General features: G+C 48.1%; 1 protein-coding gene across 7 annotated transcripts in view; it reads left to right on the forward strand.

Annotated features, from left to right (window-relative positions):
- Nucleotides 1-23,840, forward strand: part of ARHGEF9 (Cdc42 guanine nucleotide exchange factor 9) — a 239,128-nt gene that overhangs the window by 177,129 nt on the left and 38,159 nt on the right. For all 7 annotated transcript variants that reach the window (XM_068151950.1, XM_068151951.1, XM_068151952.1 and 4 more), the window contains 3 exons: nucleotides 6,494-6,673; nucleotides 9,036-9,268; nucleotides 15,460-15,589. In XM_068151950.1, the coding sequence (XP_068008051.1) occupies nucleotides 6,494-6,673; nucleotides 9,036-9,268; nucleotides 15,460-15,589 (543 nt within the window). The remainder of the gene's footprint in view (nucleotides 1-6,493; nucleotides 6,674-9,035; nucleotides 9,269-15,459; nucleotides 15,590-23,840) is intronic.

A 23,840-nucleotide genomic window follows, 5' to 3' on the forward strand; every position in this document is an offset into this window, starting at 1 on the left:
GAAGAATCAGTAGATATCAGACAGCCCCTGATGAGATGCAGAAATGCTGCTGACTGTGGTGAATTCCCTTTTCCCCTTTGGTCTTTATTTTAAGTTGTCACAACGAACAGCAGGGATATGAGGTCTTGGAGGGGATGTGATACTATGACTTCTGGCTGGGTGAAAAAGGTTGAGCCTGATTTAATATTGAGTTTAGCAATGCTTAGATACACTCTTGTTGTTGAGGAGGTTGTAGTGAGGTGGGTGTTGACCTCTTGTTCCTAGTATCAAGTGATTGGAGAAGAGGAAATGGCCTCAAGTTGCACCAGGGGAGGTTTAGGTTTGATATTAGGAAAAATGTCTTTACTGCAAAAGTGGTCAGGCACTGGAACAGGCTGCCCAGGGAGGTGGTGGAGTCACCATCCCTGGAGGTGTTCAGGAAATGTGTGGCCATGGCACTTTGGGACATGATTTGATGGCCATGGTGGTGTTGGGTTAATGGTTGTACTCCATCTTAGAGGTCTTTTCTAGAAACTCTAGAAACTCTAGATTCTAGAAACTCTAACACCACTCAGGCACTTTGAGACGTCTGGCTGTTATCACAGGACCATAGCAGGGTGATTAAGAGCCCTCCAATTGCTCTTTCCTGCCTCAGGATGTATTTATTTCCACTACCTGCCACTATATTATTGCACACCATGTTATTATTCATAATACCCATGGCACTAGCCCTGCCAAGTCTGGCGCTCATAAGCTAGCCAGCACCAGAATGAAAATGACCTGCTCAAGCCAAGACCTGTGTGAAGCAGCTGACTTGGAGGGGAATTCCCCATCCCAGCAAAGCCCAATGCTGCTGCTGCTGCTGTGCCCTCCTTAGGGGATGAAGGGCTGAAACAGCTCTGTGACCATTTTGAAGAGGAAGCAAATATGAGTTTTCCTTGGGCTACGTAATCAGGAGTGGATGGAGCATTAGGGTGAAGAAAAGACAGAAAGAAAAATAATTTAACCTTAAGGAAATAGCCAGCAAGAGGCATTTCAGGCTTAAATGTTAGAGCTTCCAAAAATAATAAGCTACTGAAAGCTGGGATTTTATAATAGGTACCAATAGCTGGTCTTACTGGCAGGCAGGCTTTTCTCACTCATGGTCTGTAAAGCACCACACAGACACATGGTCATCTCCAGGCTTGACAAGATCAGCCTCTGCTCCTAGAAAAGATATTCCCATGCTCCTGGAAAGAAAGATACCTCCCTGCTCATGCAAAAGATATGATCCTGCTCTTGGGGTTTGATCCCAGAAGGATACAGAAAAGCCACGCTTGTCCATGATGTGGCACCAGTGGTGCTGGTAGAGCAGCCAAGGTGCTTGGTCAGAGCAGGAACCCTGATGAGAGCAGGAGGTTAAGAAGATGGTTTGAGCTGTAGCAGGCAGTGGGGAATGTAGAACAAGACACAGCAGGGCTACAAAGAGCAGGGTGATTTGAGAAGGAGCAGGATTTGGACCAGCATATGGATTAGGAAGACAAGGCTACATTTAAGGAGTTTTCAGAGGAAGAAGTGACAGAGCTTGGATAGGAACAGTGAAGCAGTTGGGAGATCAAAGGAAACCTTCATGTTATGAGTAATTAGGAGGTGGGAGGTTAGATAGGGCAGCCAACTCCCAGTGCTGCTGTTTGCTCTTTTCCAAGTAATTTCACTTGGAATTTATTTTCTAATAACATTGGCTGGATTACACCTAAGCTCTGCTGTGGTGCCAGGACAGCTCTGAATGCTGGGTGGAGAACATCCTCACTGCGTCTTAGTGCGTCAGTCTGAGCCTGTTGTGCAGAGCTGAAGGGACAAGTTCTCACATGGCCTGGATGGCATTAGCCTGACTTGTTCTTGGAGATGGAGAAAACCCACTCCTGTGCTGCCTCACAGCAGAGCAGCATAAAAACGTGGCAGCAGGGTGGCCCTTCTTCAGAAGATCACATCTAAGGAGCTGCTGGCCCCTTTGTAGGACCAGTTTGTCATCTGTGACTATGAGACTGGAGGGCATAAAGCTCATTGGATCAATGTGGGGTTGTGTGCAATCAGTTTCTGTCTTGCACAGCCTGCTTGTGCACACCTAATTTTTCTGGTTTGAAGCTTTTTGGAGGGACAGGCTTGTGCTCCTCCAGGATTTGATTTGGTACTTGAGGTGGGCTCCAGTGCCTCACATTGAATACACAGCTGTAGGCCACTGTTTTAGTAGGTGCTTTAGAGTCCTGACTGCCTGGGACCAGATGTGACTGTATTGGCCTTTTCAGTTCAAACAATCTCAACTTTGTTCTTATGCTTGGTCTTAGGTTTTTTTTTTTTTTTGTATCATAGTATCAGTCAGGGTTGGAAGGGACCACAAGGATCATCTGGTTCCAACCCCCCTGCCATGGGCAGGGACACCCCACACTAGATCAGGCTGGCCAGAGCCTCGTCCAGTCTGGGCTTAAACACCTCCAGGGACGGGGCCTCTGATCTAGTTTGTGTAAATCAACAGGAGAACTGGGTCCAGTTCTGGCCTCTTCAGTTCAAGAGAGGCATGGAACTACTGGAGAGAGTCCAGCAGAGGCTGCAAAGATGCTGAGGGCCTGGAGTATCTCTGTGAGAAGGAAAGGCTGAGAGTCCTGGGGCTATTGAGGGTGGAGAAGAGCAGTCTGAGAGGGAATCTGATCAATGCTCAGCAAGAGGATGGGGCCAGACTCATCTCAGTGGTGCCCAGTGACAGGACAAGGGGCAATGGGCACAAACTAGAACCCAGGAGGTTCCATCTGAACAGGAGGGGAAAATTTGCTGTGAGGGTGATGGATCCCTGGAGCAGGCTGCCCAGAGAGGTTGTAGAGTCTCCTCTGGAGAGCTTCCAAACCCAGCTGGCCATTGTGATCCTGGGCAACCTGATCTAGGCATACCTGCCTTAGCAGGGAAGTTGGACTGGATGATCTCCAGAGGTCCCTTCCAACCCCCATGAAGCTGGGAGACTGGGACTTTCCAAGGAAGAGGAGCAGGCTGGTTTGCACATTGCAGGGGAAAAAAAACCCAACCAACTCCTGCTGTCAAAGAATAATGCAGAATGTCTTCTCATGCTGCTTTTCATGTTTATCTGCTTATCTTGGAAGAGCTTTCAAGAAAAAAAGAAAGAAGATGTGCACCTGTCCAGAAGGTCAGGCTCTTCCTCACACTGGCTTTGGTGCCAGCGGCGCTGGGTGACTGCCCCAAGCCCTTTGTGTTCAGCCCTTTGCCCCGCTGCGTGCTGCCGGCTGCCCGCCGGCCAGCCCCCACGCTCGCCTCCTGCTCGCTGAAATCCATCACTGGCTGATCTGTGTGAACATCTTTCAGCCCTGGGGTTGCTGCTGGCTGTGACTACCGTCCTGAATATTCCCCATTCTCCTCATGCTGCTTCATCACTCTGCCTGAGACACGTGTTCCAGAGAAGCTGAAGCAGTGCATTGCTGCACGGGCACCTGTAAAACCACAGGGAGAAGCACAGAATGCACTGAGTTCATGGAATCATAGAGTCTTAGAATGGTTTGGGCTGGAAGGGACTTGAAAGATCATCTAGTTCCAACCCCCTGCTGTGGGCAGGGACACCTTCCACTAGACCAAGTTGATCAAGGTTCCGTCCAACCTGACCTTGAACACCTCCAGGGAGGGGGCATCCACAGCCTCCCTGTGGGATCTGTTCTAGTGTCTCACCACCCTCACTCTGAAGAATTTCTTTGTAATCTCCAGGCTAAATCTCCCTTCTTCCAGCTCAGAGCCATTGCTCCTTGTTCTGTCACTACAGGCCCTTGTAAAAAGTCCCTGCTCAGTTTTCTTCTAGGCCCCCTTCAGGCATTGGAAGGCTCCCTGGAACCTTCTCTTCTCCAGGCTGAACAGACCCAAGCTTTATGTTCTCTCAAGCTTGTGTGTTTGGATGGTTGGCTTCCAGCAGCAGCCAGCAAAGGGGAGAAAGAAGATTTCTACAGAAGATTCATCCACAGCCAGGGAAAAGGCTGCTGCAGAGTTTTTCCAGTAAATTTACTTCTGTTACATAAAACAATGTCATCTTCCTTCTGCTCCTCTCGTCAGGTCTGCTCAGAGAAAGGATAGCTGACTGATGAGCAGATGTTGGAGAATGTTTTGCTCAATGAATACCTAAAAATAGCTGCTAGACTGTCTCTCTTTAAAGTACTTTTCCATGTAGTCCCTGGAGTATAGGCCAAAGTTGGAAAGTATTTGCAGGAGGTTAAGTGCTAAGTTTTCTCCAACCTGGAGTGGGTGTAGAGATAGTCAGGAGAGGTGGGCAATCCATCCATCCTTCTTGTCTGGCTGAAAGCAAGGTGAAGGAGAGGATGAGAAGGATGACCCTCACTGCAGGGTGTAACTTCAGAGGCAGTTGTGGTAATACTCCAGTTTCTTTCTGTCTCTAAACTGGTTTTGGGGTCTGTCTACACTGTCCTGCAGACCATCCCACAGTTTGGAATGCCCCATCTGGGCTATACAAATACTGCTTTCTAGAGCAAGTGAGTGTGTCAGAGAACCACAGAAGGCAGAGACTGGAAAGGATTTCTGGGGATCATTCAGTCCAAACCCCCTGCTCAAGCAGGGGCACCCACAGCAGCTTGCCCAGGATCACAGAGTCCAGGTGGGTTTGGAATCTGTCCACAACCTCTCTGGGCAGCCTGCCCCAGGGCTCCAGCACCTGACAGCAAATAAATTTCTCCTTGTGTTCAGGTGGAACCTCCTGGCTTCCAGTTCGTGCCCATTCCCCCTGGTCCTGTTGCTGGCCACTACTGAGAAGAGCCCAGCCCCATCCTCTTTCCCACTACAGGTCCTTTAGCTCTTGCCAAGCACTGAGTAGATCACCTCTCAGGCTGCTCTTCTGCAAGGTAAACAGCCCCAGGGCTCTCAGCCTTTCTCATAGAGATGCCCCAGGCCCTTTAGCATCTTCCTGGCCTCCACTGGCATCTCCCCAGTAGCTCCTTGTCTCTCTTGAACTGGGGAGCCCAGAACTGAACCCAGTAGTGCAGCTGTGGACAAGCTAGGGCAGAGCAGAGGGGGAGGAGAACCTCCCTTTAGCTGCTGGCCACAGTTCTGAGGCCTCCAAGTAGGCTCTGCACTGCCGATCACAATGAGAAAAAAGAGAGAGGGAAACCCAGGGAAATGAGTCATCAAGGAGCTCCTGCAAGAGGAGAGACCTACATTTAGTAAATGCAGAAGGTATTCCATAGCCCAAGCCTCCCATCTGAAAGAGCCAGTAAATTCTGGGTAACGCCATCCTTGGAGCTAATCTGGACATCACAGAGGTTGGTTCTTTGCCAGATTGGCCAAAGTTGCCTCTATCATTCATCTTTTTGAAGTTCTCCCTCCCAGGAACCACATGGTGAGGCTGAAGGACAGTTTATTATAGCGTTGTGATAGTTGGCATTGTGGACCAGCAGCTGCGTGTCACCAGCTGCCGCTTCGTCTGCGTGACTAAGCATCTAGAGCTCCCAAATATAGTCCTTCCACTGGAGCTCTTGGCTGCTCTGTCCCTTCAGTTTTTCCTTTTCCTATAGAATACAGGCAGGCAAAGTCATCTCAGGATGACCCCTGTGTAAATTCTTCTCAGTCAAGAGGCCACCATCCAGACCAGCAAACATTTGATATATTTGGCCTTGCAGAGTTTCTGCCCTGAATCACTCGTGCAGGAGAAAGCACAGGGAGGATGAAGTGACTTGTTCAATGTCACGTAAGTTGGTGGCAGAGCCAGAAATTCAGTGCAGGTATGCAGAGCCTCCATGTGTCAACACGTGTGCTTCAGGCAGGTGTGCTTGAAGAACGCATGTTGATGATTCCCAAGCCTGGGAACACAGCAAGGGTGTTTTTCTTCAGCATTTCACTTGGTGCTGAATCAACTGGGATCACAGAATCATAGAGTTGGTTTGGTTGGTAAGGATCTCTGAGATCATTGAGTCCAACCATCAGCCCAACACCACCATGGCCATCAAACCATGTCCCCAAGTGCCATGTCCACATGTTTCTGGAACACCTCCGGGGATGGTGATTCCACCACCTCCCTGGGCAGCCTGTTCCAGTGCCTGAACACTCTTGCCAACTTAAACTTCCCTTGGCACAACCCTCCATGCTGAGATAAAACCCATCTCTGTCCCCCCAGTGCACTGCACACACATGGTCCCCAGTGTCTTCTGAGGCAGGCTGTGAAGGCCTGGGTGTACTGAACCTGGTGGGTCCTGAGCAAAGGTGGTGCTGTGGGTCTGCTGTAGGGTGCTGAGGGAGTAACAGCTGAAGCTGAGACGTTGTCTATCCAAAAGGACTTGTGGCGTTTGAAGGCGTGCCGTGTGTATCGCGCCTGCGCTCACGGGCAGGAGCTGGGGGGTGGCCATGTCCTGATGTGGATTTTGGTTTCAGACCATTGCCTGATTTTGTTTTCACTCTCTGCTTCCTCAAGAGAAATCTGGGAGCAGCCTCAGCGCCGGGTTTTTGGGTTCTGTTCTGGATTGCTCCATCTTACTCCTGGCAGGGTTACTTAAAGCAGTGCCGGAAGAGGAGGGACATGTTCAGTGACGAACAGCTGAAGATCATCTTTGGGAACATCGAAGATATCTACAGATTCCAGATGGGCTTTGTCCGGGACCTGGAGAAGCAGTACAACAACGAGGACCCCCATCTCAGCGAGATCGGACCCTGCTTCCTGGAGCACGTGAGTTCACCTGCCTCCGTCCTCTGGCAGCCGGGCTTGGGGGTGGCTTTCTGACAGAGACAGGAGGGGAGGGGCAGGGAAGGTCAGGAGGCAGAAGCTGCTCCAGATGACTTCTGTGCATCAGTTCCAGTTACATATCACAGAACGCTGCATGGTTCTCCATTTGCTTCATGGGGTGCATGTGCAGGGAGAATTCAGAGTGAGGCATTTACTTGGGTGATCCCCCAGTGCCATTGAATTCCAACACCTTTTCACATCCACCCTTACTAACCTTCTGCAGGTGCAATGTTCCTCTGTTCCATTCTGCTGACTTGCAGTGCTAGGGCCAGCTCTGGAGTCCTCAGCACAACAAGGACCTTTTAGAGCAGGGTCACAGGAGGCCACAGCAATGCTGGGAGGGCTGGAAGCCCTCTGATGTGAGGCCAGGCTGAGAGAATTGGGGCTGTTCCATCTGGAGAAGAGAAGGCTTCAGGAAGACCTGGTGGCCTTTCAGGATTTACAGAGGCCAATCAGAAAGATGAGGAAGGATTCTTTCTCAGGGATTGTTGTGACTGGACAAGGGGTGATGGCTTGAAACTAAAAGAGGGAGATTCAGGCTGGAGAAAATGAAGGAATGTTTGACACTGAAGGTGCTGAGAGTCTGGCCCAGGTTGCCCAGAGATGTAATAGATGCTCCATCCCTGAAACCATTCCAGGTCAGGTTGTCTGGGGCTCTGAGTTGCCTGCTCTGGTTGCAGATGTCCCTGCTGACTGCAAGGGGCTGGAACAGAGCTTTAAAGATCTAACCCAGTCCAGTATGTGATTCTGTGTCCCTCTCCTATTCCCTTGCCTTACTTTGCTCTTCAGTATATGACTTAACACAGCCACTCATAGGCCATCCTGATCAGGTTATGGATGACCAGAGGGTTGGAAGAAAGTCTAGAGAAGTACAAAGAGGCCTTAGTTGTGCATTACACACAAAAAGCAGAGGAGAGCAAATGCCCAAGCTGTCCTCCATGGCACCAAAATGAATTTGGATGGGCTGAAAGCCCCATTCATCTTCAGTTCCCTTCTCCTTGGAGCTGTTGGGCCAGGTGAGGAGGTGTCAGCTCCTGGTTCTTGCTGCCTGGGTGGCAGCAGGGCAGCAGATACTCGCTCACGCTAAGTGCACATTGGACAGGACATCTTAGCTGACAGTAGAGTCCTGGAGGCTTTTGCCCAGCCCATTGTGCTGTTACATAAACCACATACTACAGGAGCTGATAAACTGGCCAGGGTGGTAAATGTGTCAGGACACGTCAAGGAAACAATAGTTGAGCAGCTCCTGGCTTTCCTTTAGGGAGAAGGAAGTGCTGGGTCAGAGCCTGCTTATGAGGTGCTTCAACCTGGGGTGCAGATCGTGTGCCTTGTTACCTTTTCCTTACAGTCAGGGCTGAGCTGGCAACAACAATTCACTTGTAATTAGAGACATTTTTGGAGAGACAGTCATGAAACTTCAGCAGGTCATCCCTGAAGAGGTTCACAGCATCTCCTAAGCATCATTGGTCTTCTAATTGAAGAGCAGTTTTCCCTGTGAGAAGTTGTATAGTGGTGTTAACACTGCTCATTCCTAGCAGAGCCCACAGTCTCTGCTGCTGCCTCCCAAAGCAGCATCAGATTCCACCTCTGTGCTGAAGAGATGTAAGAAGTCGTGGTGAGAATGAGCAGCTAAAACTTCATGTCTTGAGGCTGTACTGTCAATTCATTTATGGTGACAATAGGAAGGATTATTACCACTGTTCAGGGGAACATCTGACACTTCTCTGTCATCAGAGAGGGGCTGAAAGCTGGCTAATAAACTCCTAGGGAATTATCCCTGTTTAGCCATTTGGAAACTGAGGGATGAGGACATTGAGCCCTTGTGATATGGAGCTGCAGATCATCCATGTAATGGGGATGCCATCCAGAGGGGCCTGGACAAGCTGCAGAAGAGAGTCTGTTTGAACTTCATGTGGTTCAACAAGGCCAAGTGCAAAGTCTTGCATTTGGGTCAGGGCAATCCCCAGTATCAGCACAGACTGGTGATGAAGGGCTGGAGAGCAGCCCTGTGGAGAAGGACTTGGGGTGCTGGGGAGTGGAAAGCTGGGCATGAGCCAGTACTGTGCGCTCCCAGCCTAGAGCCAGGCATGTCCTGGGCTGATCCCCAGGTGGAGGGAGGGAATCCTGCCTCTGCTCTGCTGAGACCTTACCTGCATGCTGGGGCCCTTCCTCCTCCTGTTTGGGTTATTCTAACCTCTTCAGTTGTAACATGGTCTTGCTGGCAAGTTGGGTGGTCGACTGCTCACAGCCCTTATCTGATGTGTCCTCCCATCTGCATCCATCCCTCTTCTCCTGCCCCTCACAGCAAGATGGCTTCTGGATCTACTCGGAGTACTGTAACAACCACCTGGATGCATGCATGGAGCTTTCCAAGCTGATGAAAGACAGCAGGTACCAGCATTTCTTCGAAGCCTGTCGCCTCCTGCAGCAGATGATCGACATTGCCATTGATGGTTTCCTTCTCACACCGGTGCAGAAGATCTGCAAATACCCACTGCAGCTGGCAGAGCTTCTGAAGTACACTGCACAGGATCACAGGTAGGTCCACCTCTTACCACACAGAAGGATTCTGCTTGCTGCTTCTTTAGCTGCCCTCTGCACACAGCCAGGGCTTGGGGTTTTTCTGTGGGCTTTTTCTGGGTTGTTGGGCTTTTTCCCTGCCCAGCTTTTCTCTCCGTGACAGCTAATATAAATTGAAGTGGGGCAAAGGTTCAGCAGACATTTAGAAAGCTACTCAAAGTGCTGGTGCTCAGTGGAGCCAAATTCTTCTCTGTTATAATCAGACATGTGAACTAATTACCCTTGTATGTACTTCCTGATTCTCCCTGTTATACTGGAAGAATTCCCTAATTAGCATGCAGAGCTCAGAAAGGCTCATTCTTGATAGAATCTCAGAATGGTTTGGGTTAGAAAGGACCTTAAAGATCATCTAGTTCCAACCCCCCTGCCATGGGCAGGAACACCTTCCACTAGCCCAGGTTGCTCCACATTCCATCCATCCTGCCTTTGAACACCTCCAGAGACAAGGCCTCCACAACCTCCCTGGGCAACCTGTTCCACTGTCTCACCACCCTCACTGTGAAGAATTTCTTCCTGATATCCAGTTTAAATCTACCCTCTTCCACCTTAAAGCCATTGCCCCTTGTTCTGTCACTATAAGCCATTGTAAAAAGCCCTTCCCCAGCTTTCTTAACAGCCCTTTCAGGTACTGTAAGGTCTCCCCAGAGCCTCCTCTTCTCCAGGCTGAAGAGCCCCAACTCTCTCAGCCTGTCCCTGTAGCGCAGGTGTTCCACCCCTCTGATCGTCTCTCTGGCCTTCTCTGAATTCTCTCCCAACAGTTCAGTGTCCTTCTTGTGCTGGGGGCCCCAGAGTTGGAAGCAGTGCTCCATTCCTTTATCCTGAAGAGGACCTCAGCACATAGCAGTCAGTTCTCAACTCCAACCTGAATATGCTCAGATCTGAGAAGCTCTTCAGCCCGATTCCATGCTTCATTTTGCCCTTGGGTTGTGGCTCAGTGTGGTACCCAGCACTTGGTTACTGCCTAAAATTTCCAGGATCTCTTTTGCTGCTGTTGAGGGCCATCAGCCTTACTCCCTGACCTAATGCAAATCAAAACCAGTATGATATCACTTGAGATACACTGCTATAAAAACAAGCTGAAAGAAGAATCAGGCTCCCTAAGAGAAGATTTTCTTCTGCCTTGCCAATTTTCTGTCTTTTTCCAAAACCCACTGAAAAGGAGGTGCCACAGAGAGCACAAAAGACCATGGATGTTTCAGAAACTTATGCAAGTGTGTGAATTACTTTTTTGGGTTTTCCCCAAATCCAGCTGTGAAGGGCAGAGAGACCTGATGTGAGCAAGGAGATGCCTTGATTTGCTTTGACCTAGTTCACAAGTCTGGTTCCCACTCACTGAATGCTCAGTTCCAAATCACAGAATCACACAATTATTTTGGTTGGAAAAGACCACTGAGATCATCAGGTCCCACCTTTCTCATAACTCTACCTAGTCTGGTGCTAAGCATATCCCTCAGCAACACATCTCTGTGTCATTTAAACACCTCCAGGGAAGGAGATTCAAGTCGCTCCCTGGGGAGCCTGCTTGTTACTTGTATCTTTGTGGCCATCAGGGTAGGCAACATGCACAAGCCTCAGAAAGCAGAAGGGGATGGGGTTTGCCATCACCAATTTGGACATGGATTCAGCTCCAAATCCAATTTCTGGTGTTCCCTTCATAATGAGATTAAATCAACCTTGGAGTGGACTTGTGGGACCATTAGGGTATCAGGAAGCAGCTCTGGGATCCCCAAATCTTGTGGCTTTTCCCCTTCCTAGCCATATGATGCCCTCAAAGTGCTTACAGTGAATTCAGATGTGGCTTGGAGTTGGAAGACATCAGGAGAGAAGAGGTCTGTGCTTAAAATTATTTGGTAGTGATACCAAAAGGGATGTGGACAGTGAGATTACCCAAGGCTTGAATTATTTAGGGAGTACATTCCTTTTTCCTTTGGGATGTTTTAAAATAAACATGTTGTTAAGTAAGCAGACACAGTCATACTCTGATATGGAAATGCAGCTGTAAGGTCTCCCCAGAGCCTTCTCCAGGCTGAACAGAGAGGTGCTCCAGTCTTCTGATCATCTTCTTGGCCCTCCTCTGGACCTGCTCCAGCAGGTGCATGTCCTTCTTGTGCTGGCTTCCCCAGAGCTAGACACAGTACTGGCAGGTGAGGTCTGGAAAATGAGAGAAATGGGAAACCAACTGGGGAGCTTCATCTGGGCCCACTAATCAGGTGGAGAGTTGTCCTCATGCACTTACAGTTTGACAGTGCTCACAATTAGATTGGGAGTCTGAAACAGAAGCTGGGAAATTATAGAGTGGACTAATCCTGCAGTGAAATCAGACTCATCAGTGGCTGGGTTAGGAGTCTCTTAGGCACACTGATTAGAATGTAATATGTAGAAAATAGAATTTAAATCAATTGAGCCATTTACAGAGTCAGGCAAAACTCAGAAAGGAGCAGGACTCCCAAGGAAAGCAAATACCTTCACTTCATCTGACTGATGAACATCATATTCTTGGTTTGGTTTTTTTCCCCCCTGCTTCCTCTTGGCTAATATTGTGCTTCTAGAGCTGTGGACCTGCCCAGTGCCAGGTCAGGACAACAGAGCCGAAACCACAAGCCTGACCACTCTCCCCTTAGTTAGCATGTGATACTTGGCAAGAATCTCAACTTGCATTCTGGCTGAGCACTGGAAAGAGATCCCTGCAGCCCCAGCATTAGCTGACAAACAATCTGTTTACCTTAATTTCATACTTAGTGCTATCCTGATATTGTTGCACTGCCCAAATCCTTTTCTTCTCTTATTTTTTTGTTCTGAGTTTTTGCCAGCTCTGCCCCAGACATGGGCTTGGAGCCCAAAAAGTTCAATCATGACTCTTTCTTCATTATTGTGTGGGGAAAAAAACCCCACAATGTGCATGGAGTTTCCTCTCCAAACAGAACATTGGAATTGGAATTAGGGAATTAGCATTATCAAGATCAACCCCAGCCTGACTGCCACTCAAATTGTGCCAAGAGAGGTTTAGGTTGCATATTAGGAAAAATTTCTTTCCAGCAAGAGTGGTCAGGCATTGGAACAGGCTGCCCAGGGAGGTGGTGGAGTTACTGTTCCTGGAGGTGTTCAAGAAATGTGTGGTCATGGCACTTTGGGCTATGGTTTAATGGCCATGGTGGTACTGGGCTGATGGTTGGACTCAGTGATTTTAGATGTCTTTTGCATCTGAAACAATTCACAGAATCACAGAATATCTGTGGTTGGAAGAGACCTTCAAGATCATCCAGTCCAACCTTGAGCCCAGCACTGCAAGGTCACCACTAAACCATGTCCCTGAGCACCAGGTCCACACCTGTGCTGTTTAAACACCTATGGTTCTGTGACCCCCTCTGCATGGAGGCAGGTATGGGGATGACTCCAGAGCCTGGCTCCCTTCAATGGCTGATTGTTTTGAGGCTCTCATTTGAATTTTTCACAAAGCTGCATCTGTTCACCTCTAAAAGATTTACCCCAGCTTAATATGAATTAAATATATGAAGGTCTTAAGCATGGCTTGGTGGTGTCCTGAGTGTTCCTGCTGTGGAGCAGAGATGGTGTTAAGAGTGTATGGATATGTTATGTAAGAAAGTGGAGACTGTGAAGGGTTGAGCTGGCATGAGCCTCCCTTTCTTTGCATAAGCATCATTGCTAGGAGATGTCTGTCTCTAAACCCTGCACCTCTCCCTGCCTCTGCAGATCCCTCCTGGCCATAATGACTTTCCCTCCAAAAACTCATGAACATTTTGAGGTGCAGAGTAATGTCTCCAAGCCTGAAAGTGTTCCAAGACAGTTTGGATGGGGCCTTGAGCAACAAGGTGTAGTATGAGGTGTCCCTGCCCATGGCAAGGGGTTTGTTCTAGGTGATCTTTAAGGTCCCTTCCAACCCAAGCCATTCCCTGATTCTGTGGTGGATACAGAATCATAGAATTATTTTGGTTGGAAAAGACCTTTAAGATCACATCAACCATTGACTTAATACAACCATGGCCATTAAACCATGTCCTGGAGTAGATATGTCAGACAGCCTGCTGCTCTGTTTCCTTTTACTGTGTTGAACTGATGTTCTGGAACTCATAGACTTTTTGGTTTTTAAGCTCAGAAATTTGACATGAGAATTGACTAAACATTTGCAATCTCAAGATTTCACCAAGAAAGAAGGGCAGCAAAGCTGGTGAAGGGTCTAGAAACCAGGTCTTGTAAGGAGCAGCTGAGAGAACTGAGACTGTTTTGTCTGGAGAAGAGGAGGCTGAGGGGAGACTTCATTGCTCTCTACAGCTCACTGAAAGGAGGCTGGACTGAGGTGGGAATTGGTCTCTTCACCCCAGTATCAGTTGATAGAATGAGAGGAAATGACCTGGAGTTGTCCCAGAGGAGGGTTAGGTTGGATATCAAAACCAATTTGTTCCCTGCAGGAGTGGTCAGGCACTGGAAGAGGCTGCCCAGGGAGGTCGTGGAGTCTCCATCCCTGGAGGTGTTCAACAAACATGTGGACATGGCACTCTGGGACATGGTTTAATGGCCATTGTGATGTTGGACTGAATGATCTTGGAGGTCTTTTCCAACTGAAATAATTCTGTGGAATGGTTGGGAGGACAAAACATCAAGCAATATTCTGTTGTAGATCATGTTGTGATTGTTTCTTGATATTTATCCTGTTTGGATCACATAGGGATTTAATTCATAGCCTCCACCCCTATTTTAGCTGTCAGCAGTGCGACTCTTAGCAATAATCAATACCCCATTCCCCTGCAGCTGCCCAGATGGCAGGTTTTCTCATTAGTCAGCAATCAATACCAAGCCTTCAGTTAATAATAAATTATGGTGGTGGTATGGCAGCTGGCCTTGTCTGTCTTCCCGATTGAAATGAACATTAAAGTTCCTTGGAATGGAGAAGAAGGCACAGGGCAGAAATCAATGGCATTGATTGCAGCATCACTTTTTGAAGAGACTGATCATCATCTTCGCTGGCCCTGGCAGGAGACTGGTTTCTCTCCTTGTTATTGCACTCACAGCTCCATATGAGGGGGAAAAAAACCAACCAAGAGTTGCTTTGATTTGCTCACCTGAAGGCTGCAGTAAGAGTGAATGCCATGGGATGTCTGCTCTGTGGCACGTTTGGAGGTGACTCCATGGCATGGAAGGCTCCAACTTTGTGTCTCATCAAGAAATCTTTTTGAATCATAGGATGGTTTGGATTGGAAGGGACCTTAAAGATTGTCTAGTTCCAGCCCCTCCCCACCATGAGCAGGGTCACCTTCCACTAGGCCAGGTTGCTCAAAGCCTCATCCAGTCTGGTATTGAATGGTTCCAGGGAGGAGGTAGATGCAGGTTTCCTGGGCAACCTGTTCCAGTATTTCTCCCAGGCAACCGTCACCAGAACAAGAGGACACAGTCTCAAGCTGTGCCAGGGGAAGTTCAGGCTGGAGGTGAGGAGAAAGTTCTTCACTGAGAGAGTCATTAGCCACTGGAATGGGCTGCCCAGGGAGGTGGTGGAGTCACCATCCCTGGAGGTGTTCAAGAGGGGACTGGATGTGGCACTTGGTGCCATGGTTTAGTCATGAGGTCTGTGGTGACAGGTTGGACTCGATCTTAGAGGTCTCTTCCAACCTTGGTGATTCTGTGTGATTCTGTGTGTGTGATTCCACCCTCACTGTAAAGAATTTCTTCCTAACATCCACTCTTAATCTCCCCTTCTCCTGATTATATCAGTCCAACCCTGCACAGTCTTCACTTTTTCTTGGGAAAATCCCCCCCAAGGACACAGGCTGTAAGCATTTCAGCCTTCCTTTTAAGATGCTCTTTAGCTGAGACCTTCAAGCCTTTAAGAAGCAATATTCACAACTGTTATGTGTTGGGTTGGTAGAGGCTGGGCTGTTGCAAGCCAGCTGAGGAGCTGGCTGGTTTGCCTGTCTCATGGACATGGCATTTCAGTTTCCAGTGAGCTACTCTTCTGTGATGATGCAGAAGGACATTGCTGGTAGACAAAAATACAGTATCCTAGTAATGAGCAGCAGATCCTACCTGCCTTGCTGTCTGAGAGGGTGGTGAGATCATGCTGCTGCTAATGACAGACCTCTGCATCTCCACTGCACATCAGGCTCTGGTTGATGGGCGTTCTCTTTTGCCTTCCCCAGTGACTACAGATACGTGGCTGCTGCTCTCGCCGTCATGCGGAACGTGACTCTACAGATCAACGAGCGGAAGCGGAGACTGGAGAACATTGACAAGATAGCTCAGTGGCAGGCCTCCGTTCTGGACTGGGAGGTACAGTAGATGCTCAGCCCTGATTTAAGTGTTGTAGACCTGGAAAATGTACATTTCATACTATTGTTGAATTATCCAAGACTGTATCCCAGAATCCCAGCATGGTAGGGGTTGGAAGGGACCCCTGGAGATCATCCAGTCCAACCCCCCTGCTAAAGAAGGGGCACCCACAGCAGCTTGCCCAGGATCACAATAGCCAGCTGGGTTTGGAAGCTCTCCAGAGGAGACTCCACAACTTCTCTGAGTGGCCTGCCCCAGTCACACCTCATACCTAGCTGCTTTCACACAACCTAGTATGGGGATTTAGCTTGGGACAGAGAAGAGAGATTCACAAACCTTAGAGATGGTCCTTGAGATGTAAAACATTAATGGTGCTCTGAAGAAAATCCAGGGTGCAGTTCCAATCTATCAGTAGAAACCTGGAGTGACTTGTGACAGAAGTGCTGTGGTCCTGGGAGTAAGTGGGATTTGGCTCAGTCTCTGTGTGTGTGGTGGCTCTGTGCTGTGGCACTGGGGAAGGAGTAGGGAAAGAGGGAGCAAAAAGCCCTGGGAATTGTGCAGGTTAGGAAAACGGAGCAAACTCTGCTGGCAGTTGCTTCATGATTAGAAGCCAAAACATTAAGCTGAAGTGAGAGATGCTATTTGCACATTTAAAATGAGTACCCACTTCAAGATGTTTCTGAACCACCCCTGTGTGTAGTGAGCGTATAATTAAGGAGCTGAGAAGCACAGGCAAGGCAAAGTCAGCAGGGGGATGCCTCACTAGCAGACCTTCAGTCTCCTCCAGGATTTAAGCCAGACTAAAATCATGTTCTGCTTTTCTTTTCATCTGAGTTTCTTTAAAGTAATTTGATGGATGTAATCTGTAAATAGAGGTTTTGAAGCAGAGTGATGATCAGTGCCGTTGTAAATCCCTTTCTGTGTTGTCATCCATCCATGTGTTTACTGAGTAGATCCTCAGAGCAATGGTACAGCCTTTCTTCTTCCTCAGAATCATGAAGGTCTGGAATAACTCCACATTCAAGCCAATAGGATCATGTTGTCTAAATTAGTACAGAGGAAATATGCAGACATCCTCCCAATTATTTTCTAATTTTTGATCCTAATTAGTTTTTGATTCGTTCTAATTCATAGAATGGTTTGGGTTGGAAGGGACCTTAAAGATCATCTCGTTCCAAACATCCTGCCATGGGCAGGGACACCTCCCACTAGACCAAGTCACTTACAGCCCTGTCCAACCTGACCTTGAACACCTCCAGGGAGGGGCATCCACCACCTCTCTGGGCAACCTGTGCCAGTGTCTCACCACCCTCACTATAAAGAATTTCTTCTTAATCTGCAGTCTAAATCTTCCCTCATCATATCACAACAAGCCCTTGTAAAAAGCCCTGCCCCAGCTTTCTTGTAGGTCCTCTTCAGGTAGTGGAAGGATCTAGGATGGTGGTGAGAAGGAGATCCTTCCAGCCTGGAAAAGATGTAGGAAGGCAGGGAGAAGAAGAGAAATCCAGGTGGATCACCTGGTTGTGTTTCATTCTTGGCTGAGCTAGTTTCATTGCTGCAATGAAGGTTGGGTTCAACCCTGATAAGGCATTAAATGCAGCAATCACAGCTGGTTCTCAAATTCAGAGAGCAGAGAAGGCAGATTATTTGCTTGATTGTTGGCTACTTTGAAGAAAGTCTCTCTTACTGACACACCAGCTGATGCTCGGAGCTTGAAATCTGCTCTCTAGGAGGCACAGGACCACCGGGTGCATCTCCAGCCCTCAGTGAATTCCTTGTGGTGAGCTCATGTGTGTCATTTGTAGAAGTGCTGAGACCTTTGTCATAAATACTTCTAGATTGAGGACAGATCAATTCCAAGTTGGTGAATATTCATGTGTGAGTGGAAAGCCAAGGTGACCTCCATGTGGGATCTGTGGAACAGCCATTCCTTTCTCTCTTCCATTAGCTCAGTTGATAATTCATTTTTATTTAGCCATCTCCTTGATAATTCACTCCTGCTTAGCTTTAGCCATGTCGTTTATAACTCATTGCAGCTTAGCAGTACCTATTCTTTATGTCCATCCAATCCTCAGCAACTTGCCAAATCATTCTTCCAGGCTTTTTTTCCCCCCTTTTTTTCCTTTCTTTTTTCCCTCCACAACTATTCCAAATTTTAAGTAGAATTAGAGCAGCATCCTTCAGCTTCTCATCATACAGCAAAAACTGCTGTTGGTACTGCTCAGAGATCCAGTGGGCATGCAACTCCTGTCCCCATTCAAAGGAAATCACCCTTCCTGCCATTTTTAGTCTGTATTTTGGATCAGGAAGAACCATAGAGTTGGGCTAAGTGTACTAGAGGATGAGAGCTGGATTCAGCAGAGGACTTGACTGCTTGATTCTTTCCTCTGAAGTAACTTCCGAATGGTCACACCCAGCCCCCACTTCACAGTTGTCCATATGATGGCCAGAAGGATGCACCAAACCCCCAAATACTCAGAATCTGACAATAATACAATACAGGAAGAGAGCAGGAGAAATGAAAAGCAGTGTCAGATGCTTAGATCTGCCCTAAATCTGTACAAGTACTCTCTTTAGAGATTGCTCAGGGCCCCATCAAACCTGCCCTTGAATGTCTCCAGTGAGGGAGCATGCACAGCCTCCCTGGGCAACTTGCTCCTGTGTCTCACCACCCTCACTGGAAAGAACTTCTTACTAATACCCGGTCTAAGTCTCTCCTCTTCCTGCTTAAAGCCATTTTCTGTGATAAGATGCTGGGGAAAGGTTTTTAAAGTAAAAAGCCAAACCAAACAAAAAAAAATATTTAGTGGAGAGAATATTTGATTGTTGTTGGATACCAAGTGTGAGTCCAAGTTTTCCTGCAAGGAGAGAGTGTTATTGGGGATGGTTAGACTCAATCATCTTAGAGGTCTTTGACTCTGTGATGGCTGAGCCTAACATAAACAGGGGAAGGTGGGAGCTGGGGGCATGTCCTGGCTAATTTCAGCAGAAGGGATTTTACTGAATCCCATGGAGCTATGCCTGGGTGTTTCAGGAGTCCTTTTTAATCCCTTCAAGCCTCATGAAGGTGAATTTCAGGGTCAGCAATTGCAAAATGTGAATATCCTTGACTTAAGCAGATGTATTTATTTATTCTTGTTCAAGAAGTCACCTAAGCAAGGTCTGATGGTTGAAATCACAAATGGGACCAAGAGAGGGTGGCCTTACTCCAGAGGCAGCTGATAAGCTCCTGTGGCAGGCAGGGAATGAAGTCTTGAGGAATTCTTGGCAGCTTTGGCTGCTTTATACAAGTCAATGACTGAGCAGAACCTGAAGGGAAGATTCTGATCTCCCTGCCTGCTATAAATGAGAAATAATCCCAAGACTTTGAAATGTGGCCCTGTGTAATTTGGAGGAATGTGGCCTTGACCAAAAAGCCTGGCTTGGACTCTTGCCATGTATGACTCACCTCTTTATTTCGAATAGCCAATATCTAGACAGACCTAGCGAGGTGCTGCCCTTGCCTACACTCAATCCTTCAGTGCCTTTTGTCCTTTCAGTAGTTAACAGCACAAAATCCAGGGCTTCCACCACCTCCTGCAGGGACCTTTCAATGTCTGAGAGCTCTCGTGGTTATGAAGTGTTTCCTGATGTTCAACCTCTGTTTCCCATCGCTCAGCATCATCCCCTTGCTTGTAGTTAAACACCCTCAGATGAAACCAGTGACATTTAAGTGAAGGCAGGCAAAACCAGTGCACAAATACAGCTAGAGCAGGTTCACAACAGCCTGTGAAGTCTCCTCTGGATCAAGACTTCAGGTGGGACAAGTAGAGACTATCCTGGGCAGCCTTTACATGCTCAGTCCCTTCTTTAGAGAGAGAATTACAAATCTCAGAGGTTGGTGGGTAATGTCTGGATATATACACACACAAGAGGACTATAAAGAAATTATTTCCACCAAGCCCATCATCATTGAGTCCATGCAAGCCACATTTTGGGCACTGCTGTTCTTACAGGCACACAGGTGAGGCAGCAGGATTGTTTTGGTAGGAAAAGACCTCCAAGATCATTGAGTCCAACCATTAACCCAGCATTGCCTGGTCACCACTAAGCCATGTCTCTCAGCACCACATCTTCACACCTTTTAAAGCCCTTCAGGAATATAGACCTAACCACTACCCTGGGCAACCTGGGCTAGGCCTTGAGAAACCTTTTGGGGAAGAAACTGTTCCTCATGTCCAACCTAATCCACTACTGGGGGACTTTGAAGCCATCTCCTCTTGTCCTGTCATTTGTTCCTTTTGAGAAGAGACCAATCCCCACCTGGCTCCAACCTTCTTTCAGGGAGTTGTGCAGAGCAATGAGGTTTCCCTTCAGCCTCCTCTTCTCCAGACTGACAGTCTCAGTTCCCTCAGCTGCTCCTCACAAGAGTAGTTCTCCAGACCCTTCACCAGCTTTGCTGCTGTTCTCTGGACACATTCCAAAGCTGAAGGTCCCCAAGCAAGTGTTGGGATGTTTGGCCTAGTAGAGAGCCTCATTCATCAGCCTGGCTTGGTTTTAACCTGCTCTTTAAACTGATGGGTTTGGTTCATGTAGATCTCCAGATAGTTCTACAAAAGATTCCCATGAGTTGCCACTTTGGCAGGTTTCACAAGTACTAAATGTACATGAAAGGAAAAAAACCAACTAGAATTGGGAAACCTCATGAATGTTGTCCTTTTAAATTCCTTCCCCTTCTCATTATTTTTGGGTCCTTTAAATCAAGGCTTAGTGCCCTTAATTATGTAATGCATTGTAATTGGCCTCAGCCTGATATTACATTATGGAATCCAAGAATGACATGGGGGGAAAAAAAAGAGGCATCAAACCAACAGACTGTTCCCCTAGTGAGGACAGCCTGATGAGAAATCCTCCTGGGAGAGAAATTGCATCAGGGACTGAAGCACAGCCTTCTGGTTAGGGGATTTTTTTTTCTCTTTCATTTTTTTCCCCTCCAAGCAACAGAAGGTATCAGAACCCAAGCCTGATGAAGAGGACATTTCTCTCACTTTGCTTTTGCTGCTCTCTCTCTAGCCCAGGGTGCTAATCAGCCTGTCAATCTCTAATTAACCAACAACAGTGGCAGGCAGGAGAGAGCTCAGCATGCTGAGTGGTGACTGGGAAAAGGGATTTTGTGGCCAGCAGTGAGAGCACAGAGCCACGCTGGGAGGTGGGCTGGGGCACGGAGCAGCAGGTCCCATGGGCTGAGGAGTGTTTCTGAGCATGGGACAGTGTCTGCTCAGGGACTGCTCATGGCAAGAAGGAGCAGGACCTTGTTAATGCTTACAAATATCTAAGGGAGGGGGAGGTGTCAGGAAGATGGGGCCAGATTCTTCTCCCTGGTCCCCAATGACAGGACAAGAGGTAATAATGGACATCAACTTGAACGTAGGCAGTTCCATCTAAACATGAGGAAGAACTTCTTTACCATGAGGGTGGCAGAGCACTGGAGCAGGCCCAGGCCTCTCAGGGAGCTGGTGGAGTCTCCATCTCTGGAGACTTTCCAGGCCAGCCTGGTCATGCTCCTGTGTGATCTGCTTTAGGTGATCCTGCTCTGGCAGGGGTGTTGGGCTCAATCTTCAGAGGTGTCTTCCAACCCCTACCATTCTGTGAGGTGCTCTTCCATGTTATGCTGGTGCTGCAAACAGCATTTCTTTCATGACAAAACCCTCTGGTTCCTCCCAGTTCTTTCCAGAACATGGTGGTCACCTTATAGGTCACCTGTAGCATAACTGAGCAGCTGATCAACATCCTTCCACAGCAGAAGCAGCAGAGCTGCCTCTCTGCTGCAACAGTCAGGGTTAGCTCTAGGACTTCACATCTTCTAGTGCTGGCAAGCTTGAGGGAGCATGAAGCACTTGTCCAGCCTAGATCTGGGTGACCCTCTGCTCCCATTACTGCATACTAAGGAGCTGGACTCTGCCTGCATGAGGAAGAGAAGAGTCAGCTTGCTTTTTGCTGCCCTTTGCAGGATTCCAGAATGAGGAGGGCTGAGGCTTTTTCTTACAGGCTTACAGGATAACTCAGGTTGGAAGAGACCTGAGGCACTCCTCTGGTCTTCTCTTAGCTGTTTTGCTGCTGGCTTCTGCTGAAGCCAGCAGGATATGTGCCAGTTCAGTGGAACTAAAAGTTCAGCTCTGTATTTTTTTTAGCAGTATTTCACAGAATCACAGACTGGTTTGGGTTGGAAGGGACCTTTAAAGATCATCTAGTTGACCCCCCACTGTGGTGAGGGACATCTTGATCTAGCTCAGTTTGCTCAGAGCCCTCTTGCAGAAGCTATAGATGATCCAACCTCAAGGGGAAAATAAAAAGAAAGAGACTTTGGTTTTCCCCCTAGTTTTGTATAGGATTGGAAGGTTCCAGTGCTAGGACTGGCTTTAGGGAAGGACTGGGAGAGGCACTGTGCAAAGCCTGCCTCAAGTCAGGACCCAGTTTTGAGTCCTGCTGGGGTAGTCATGTCATCAGTGGAACAGAAAAGCAAACAGGACCCTACAAGTGACCCCATGAGCCCCCTGCAGGGACACTGTGCTAGCAGAAGGCAGTTGCTGCTGTTCAAAGAGGTGGTGTAACTGTGTTGAGGGAGGAAAGAAAAGAGTCTTTCAAGGTTGGTTGCATTTGCTGTAGGAGGCTCTGGTGGCACAACCAGACTGGTGTCCTGTTCGAGCAGCAGAGGCCTTGAGGAGCAGCAAGGGCTCTAGAGATGCTGCTCTTGGGGGCTGGGACTGGCCAGCCATGAGCTAGTCCAAAACTGTTTGCAGTGTGTTTTTCCAAAGGGGCTAAGCCATGGAAATGAGCTCTTTCTAGCCTGTAGACTCTAGGCAGGAATTGTTTTCCCAACATAAAAAACGCAATACAAATTCCATCGCCTCAGATCTGCCTCTTTTTGGGTTATGTTGCTCGCAGGGACTACACAGTTTGGCTTCAGCTAATCAAGTAGAAGTGTTTACAGAGTCCTCTGTGTGTCCTCAGGCTTGAGATGCTACCACAGGAGTAAAAAAACTGGCTTTCTATTTTTAGCAGCCCTAGCCTCTTCCAGCCTCAGCCCTTCTCATAAAGCTCCCATCCATAGGCTTGTGTGAAGCTCCTTCCCAGGAGCTGATGTTTAGCCAGGAAAAGCCACCATGTCTGCAGCTGCTGTGTTTGCTTGTTGAAGGGCTTGGCTATGAGCTGTCCTCAGCTGTCACAGCAGCCAGGAGGCACAATGGCTGAAATCAGACCCTGACACCATACTCTTGCATGATGCACAGCCTAGTCCTTCTGGGAACAGCCCTCTATGTTCCCAGGAGGTTCTCCCTGATGAGTCCTTCAGATGCCACAGCCACCAAAGTGAGAGGCGGTGTTGAGAGGTGGACAGACACCTTGCTGAGGCAATTGTAAAGGCTGTGCTGCAGCATGGTGGTCACAAAATTGCTTTGGTTGGAAAAAACTCAAAGATGGAATTGCCATCACTGGAGGTGTTCAGGAGGAGACTTGACAGGGTGCTTGGTTGCATGGGTTAGTTGATTAGGTGGTGTTGGATGATAGGTTGGACACGATGATCTTGAAGGTCTCTTCCAATCTGGTCTGGTCTGGTCTGGTCTGGTCTGGTCTGGTCTATTCTATTCTATTCTATTCTATTCTATTCTATTCTATTCTATTCTAATCATTGAGTCCAACTGTCAACCCAACACCACCACGGCCATTAAGTGCCGTGTCCACACTTTTCTTGAACACCTTCAGGGATGGGGACTCCACCACCTTCCTGGGCAGCCTGTTCAATGCCTGACCACTCTTGCAGCAAAGAAATTGTCCCTAATACTCAACCTAAAGCTCCCCTGCTGCAACTTGAGAACATTTCCTCTCATCCTATTGCTGACCACACTACTGATGATCCAGGCCAGGATGTTGGTGGCCACACTGGGTCATCTTCAGCCAACTGAGCAGGATGCAAGGCTTCATGAATTTGCTGTTGTCACAGGTCCCAGGGACTCAGGTGGTCACATCCAAACAATGCTGAGAGGTTAATGACATGTTTACCTGAAGAGCAGTTGAATCCTCTACTGAGAAATTAGGAGTGGGGATGAGTCTTGATTGCTTTGGCACCCACAAGTGTGCTCAGCACCATCAAAGTGTGCCTGTTGTAATGCCCCTCTTAGCCGGAGGAACCTTTACAAGTGTTTGCTGAGATTTTGGGACAGTTTTGTCCCAGAAGATTGTTCTAGTTTGGCATCAAAGCCAGAACTGCACCACT

Source organism: Melanerpes formicivorus, unplaced genomic scaffold (genome assembly GCF_026170545.1).
Source record: "Melanerpes formicivorus ecotype bairdi unplaced genomic scaffold, bMelFor1.0.p_v2 SCAF_22, whole genome shotgun sequence".
Lineage (NCBI taxonomy): Eukaryota > Metazoa > Chordata > Aves > Piciformes > Picidae > Melanerpes > Melanerpes formicivorus.